At 50.5% G+C, this 5384-nt stretch overlaps 1 protein-coding gene across 3 annotated transcripts in view; it reads right to left on the reverse strand.

Moving 5' to 3' along the window:
- Nucleotides 1-2116: 2116 nt before the first annotated feature.
- NFATC2IP (nuclear factor of activated T cells 2 interacting protein) overlaps nucleotides 2117-5384 on the reverse strand; it is a 10017-nt gene continuing 6749 nt past the window's right edge. For 2 of the 3 annotated variants that reach the window (XM_049638488.1, XM_049638489.1), the window contains exon 8: nucleotides 3000-4194. In XM_049638488.1, coding sequence (XP_049494445.1) covers nucleotides 4036-4194 — 159 coding nt within the window. In that variant the 3' untranslated portion in view covers nucleotides 3000-4035. Of the gene's footprint in view, nucleotides 2915-2999; nucleotides 4195-5384 lie in introns of those variants that run through there. The other variant, XM_049638490.1, reaches the window with a different exon arrangement.

Raw genomic sequence — 5384 nt, forward strand, 5'->3', positions numbered from 1 at the left:
CTTCCCAGCTCACTTGTGTGCAGGTTCCAGCGTGAGCAGCACGGGTCTTGTCGTAGATCAGGCCCACCTGGCCTTCCATCTGGCTCTGCGCCCGGTGGCTGTGAGGTTTGGGGCGGGTTCACTAATCTGTGCTTCTGTTTCTCTTCTGGAGAATGGGAATAATACACCACCTACCTCCTAGGTGCTCTTTGGATGAATGAGATCACGAAAAGTACCAAGCTTCGCATGTGACGAGTAAGGGCCTACTACAATTTTGAAGGTGTTTTTTAAAAAAATTTGTTAACGTTTATTTATTTTTGAGACAGAGCGTGAGCAGGGGAGGGGCAGAGAGACAGAGAGAATCCGAAGCAGGCTCCAGGCTCTGAGCTGTCAGAGCCCTGAGCTGTCAGGGCTCGAACTCATGAGTTGAAGTCGGGTGCCTAACTGACTAAGCCACCCAGGCACCCCAGTTTTGAAGGTTTTTCATCAGGAGAGTGTTGTGGTTTTTTTTGTTTTTTTTAATGTTTATTTTTGAGAGAGAGACAGAGCATGAACTGGGGAGGGACAGAGAGAGAGGGAGACACAGAATCCGAAGTAGGCTCCAGGCTCGGAGCTGTTGGCACAGAGCCCAACGCAGAGCCCGAACTCATGAACTGCAAGGTCGTGCCCTGAGCCGAAGTCAGAAGCTTAACCTACTGAGCCACCCAGGCACCCCTGTTTGTTGGCTTTGTTTTTGGGTTTTTTTGGGTGAGTTCAGAAAGACCACCTGACAGGCCACCTGGCTGGCTCAGTGGGAAAAGCATGGGACTCTTGATATTGGGGTTGTAAGTTCAAGCCTCACATTGGGTGCAGAGATCAGTCTTTAAAAAAGTCTTTAAAAAAATCTTAAAAAAAAAAAAAAGGAAAAGAAAAGAAAATAGGGGCGCCAGTTTGGCTCAGTTGGTGGAGGGTGTGACTCTTGATCTCTGGATTGTGAGTTAGAGACCCATGTTGGGTGTAAGAGATTGCTTAAAAATAAAATCCTTAAGGGACACCTAGATGGCTGACTGGTTAGGTGTCTGACTTCGGCTCAGGTCATGATCTTAAGGTCTGTGGGTCTGTGGGTTCGAGCCCCATATCGGGCTCTGTGCTGAAAGCTCAGAATCTGGAGCCTGCTTTAGATTCTGTGTCTCCCTCTCTCTGCTTCTCCCCAGCTTATACTCTCTCTCTCTCTCTCTCAATAATAAACTTTTAAAAATTATTTTAAAAAATAATAAAATCCATAAAAATAAATAACATTTTAAAATAAAATAAAATGACCACCTGAGAAGTGATCAATCCCTTTGATCAAAAGGATGAATAACCTCTCAACATAGAAGAAATGCAAATTATTTTAAAATAAGTAGTCTTTCCCATCTCCTCCCCAGATTCAGGGCTGGGGAAGAAGAAACTGGAATCTTCTAGCACTTGCTAATGGATTTATAAAGAGGTCCAGTCACTGTGGTCAGCAACCTGGCACTGCTGAAGAGAGACCAGACACGTTCAGTGACCGGTGATTCTACTCCTGGAGAGAAACCTGAGAAAAATCTCAGCCAGGGACCCCAACGGGCTCACTACAATGTTGCAATGGCAACATCCTGGGGCTGGAACTGGGTTGGGTTACCAGAGACAGAAGTCCTCAAATAGCAGTGATTTAGGCCGGACGGAAGCAGCTCCCCCTCCCAGGAAAGCCCAGAGGTCAGCAGTGGAGGACTGGTAGGACGCTGCAGAGAGGCTGGGGACCAGGCTCCATCTCTCCGTGTCCTGTGCCACCTGCACGGCTTCTTTCCCCAAGGTCCGCAGGGCTGTTCTACGTCCAGCACCAGGAAGACAGCGAAGGAGAGGGGCTCCTGCCGCCCTCTTTGGGAAATGTTCTGCGAGGTGCACCCCTCTCCCCCTTACACCCACCAGCCTGAACTGGCAGCTGGCTACAACGGAGGCTGGCTGTCCTCCCTCTGAAGTCTCCGTGCTTTGCTAAAAACCGGGGTCTCTGTTACCCTGGAAGGAGTAACAATGGATGCAAGGTGACAACTAATGGACTGTCACAGGGGCTGTAGTGGGGGGGTCCTGTGGGGGGGGGGGGGGTCACAAAGACAGAAACCCTCAAGGAGACGCAAGGTGAATGTACTCCCGTTTATTTTGTTAAGGCCGAATACACAATTTTAATGTGTCCAAACGTATTAATGGACAAAATAAGATCTGAAAAAAATGAGTTATGCCATATCGTGGATTATTTCAATGTTATAGAGGCTTCTATTTTTCTCACATTGTAAGGTCAAAGGAATGCCACGTTCCAACAAAAGAAGTTTTTAGAAGGTGACATACTTTTGTCAGAATTATACCACGTATCAGTGGAAAATTAATGGCTTTATTAGTAGACAGCGCTGAGAAGTCTGGCTCATTCTGTGATGAAAATAAAACCTGGATCTCATAGGCGAAGTTGAATTCAAATCGTTTAAAAGTAATATTCAATATTCGGCAGCCGGTACAGCCCGGAATCAGCCGATGCGAACAAATGTTCGCCCACACAGAACAGAGGCCAGCCGACGTGCATAGCAGGGTGTGATGGCTGGACCTCAGCCCTACTTAGTGGCCGAAACGTGCAAGGGCAAACTAAGGAGCCAAGAGCAGAACATGTAAAATATCTAAACGACTTTTAAATAAGAAATCAAAAAGCAACAAATGATACGACAAAATAGTTCACGCACGTAACATCCAAACTGAGAATTTCTGTTCGGTGAAGGACACCCCTAAAGAATCAAGCACGAGTGCCGGTCCGCGAGCCGTCGGCAGCCGTCAGGGCAGCGCACAGAAAGGGAGCCCGAAAGGCTGCTGGGCACGTGCGAAGAAATTCCCGGAAGTGCCGGTGAGCGGATGGATGCGCGTTGAAACACGGCGCCACTTTCCTCCCCACAGGCTGGCAAAAGTTGGAAAGCAGGGCAGTAACAAGAGCTGGTGAGGATGAGGAGAAACGGGGACCCTCCAGGGGGAGGCTCCGTGGCCATTCGTGAGAAAAATTTGGTAGAACCACAGGGAAATTAACCCGTCCGCCCCGTAATCCCATCCTGGGGGCTTATGTTGGAGAACCCGCCACGCAAGCGCGGAAGGAGACCCATGAACGTATAAGATGCAGCCGAGGCCCCCTGAGGAACACCAACGAGCCCTTCGAGCGATGAATCCCACGTAGAACAAGCACCACGTATTGAGTGAGGAAAGAAACAGCACGAGATCTACAGCACGGCGCTACCGCACGCGGCAAAAGTGTATTCAACACACACATCAGTGCATCTTACGAGGATGCGTTTGTATTCAAAGACGCGCGATCCGCACACTCGAATGGGTGCTTAGGTTGGCATGAGCAGGGAAGAGATAACCGTAAAACCAGAGAAGCCTTTCGTGGACTAGCATCGGGAGATCCAAACAAAAAGAGCTCGAGGTGTTCAATTATGTCTTAAACAACGTGTGTGCCTCAGGAAGGTGCCTATAAAGGGTCCTGGGGTGAGGAAGACATCCAAAGCTGAGGATCCACTAGACCCTGTCTGCCTGGGCTTAAGTGAGCGCGTGTGGGGCCTGGACCATTTATCTTCCCGCAGGCCGGGGAACCACACTCGTGTAGGTGCCTCAAACTTTACCTGCTAGCCCCCTGGGGCCACTGCTGGTCCCAGCTCCCAGACATCCCAGGCCTGGAATCCACACCCACCCCTCGTTTATTCCCACTCGCTCTAAATAGGAGCACTTGCATAAAAACATTTCCAGGAAGGAAAGGGGCTCGGTGGGAGCGAGGGATACCTTCCCCGTGTCCCGGGGGGCTGCGAACGCAGCAAACCCAGTGGGCGGAGCCACAGTCCACCCAGGACCGCAAGAACAACCACACAACTAACCAAGTAACTAACGGCTTGAAACCAGGGTCAACGGGAGAGGGGGTCAAAGTTCGCTGCCAGATTTTGCTTCAGCTTAAAGATAAGCCCATACAGGGCCAAAAGGGGCAGCTGTCCTCCCCCAAGTCCAGGCGGCACGTCAAAACAGGGCGCGGGGGTTTCAGCCCCAGACCTCGATGAGGTCCCCAGATTCCATGCCCAGATCAGCGGGCAGCTCCTTGCCTGAAAGCTTTGTCCCATCAAAGAAGAAGGAGAGCTTGTGGCCTGAGAGTCCCATGGCCTCCTCGTAGCGGGACATGAGGGTCTTGAGAGGAGAATCCTGGACAGAGAAGAAAAAAATGGATGTAAGAATTCGAAAAGATGGGGTGGAGGGGAGGGGAGGGGGTGCCTGGATGGCTCAGTCAATAGAACATGTGACGCTTGCTCAAGGGGTTGAGCCTCATGTTGGGTGTAGAGGTGACTTAAAAATAAAATCTTTAACGGGGTGCCTGGGTGGCTCAGTCGGATGAGCGTCTGACTTCGGCTCGGGTCACAGTCTCACGGTTTGTGAGTTCGAGCCCCGCATTAGGCTCTGTGCTGACAGCTTGAAGCCTGGAGCCTGCTTTGGATTTTGTGTCTCCCGCTCTCTCTGCCTCTCCTGCTCATGCTCTGTCTCTCGCTCGCTCTCTCTCTCAAAAATAAATAAGCATTAAAAAAATTAAAAAAACAAAAAAACCTCACAATTAATAAAAAATTAATAAACATTAAAAATTTTCAATTAAAAAAATCTTAAGAAAAAAAAGAATTTGAAAAGAGGGGCTGAGAACTTATAGAGATGGACAGAGGACTCAGGACAGAGAGGAAAAGGGGACAAATCAAGTCAGAGCCCACGGAGGGGAAGGTGAGTGCACAGAGAAGCTAGCACAGCCGGGTCCCTCTCTAGGGGACCGGGCCACAGAGGCTAAGGCTTAGGCTGCAGGCTCTGGGTCAGGTGGGTTCTGCAAGCCCCAAGCTCCTCACCTACCAATGGAGGCGTCTGTTGCAGTGAAGAAGACAGCCCAGATCCTAGAGTGAGGATGGCCCGAGCTGCAGGCCAGGCTCTCCCACTCAGCTCATGTGTGACCTTGGGCAAGGGCCCTGGTAAGTGTGAATGTGACCATTTCCCATTTCCAGATGGGAAACAGGGCCTTTGCGGATGTAATCAGGTGAAGTCAAGGGCACAGTCGCTGAGGGTGGGCACCAGAGTCTGGCATCCTTGCAAGAAAACACACAGGCAGAGACACACAGGGAGGACACCCCGTGACGACAGAGGCAGACACTGAGGGAGGGGGCGGGCGCAGCTGCAGGCCAAGGAGTGCCCAGGACCGGCGGCCACCTCCAGGAGTCAGGAAGAAGCAAGGAGCGTTTCTGCCCGGAGCCTCAGACAGAGCACGGCCCCTGCTGAGCACTCGGCTTCGACTCCTGGCCTCTAGGACCGTGTGAGAATACGGTTGTTTTTTTAAATTTTTTTTTTTTCAACGTTTTTTATTT

The sequence above is a fragment of the Panthera uncia genome, chromosome E3 (genome assembly GCF_023721935.1).
Source record: "Panthera uncia isolate 11264 chromosome E3, Puncia_PCG_1.0, whole genome shotgun sequence".
Lineage (NCBI taxonomy): Eukaryota > Metazoa > Chordata > Mammalia > Carnivora > Felidae > Panthera > Panthera uncia.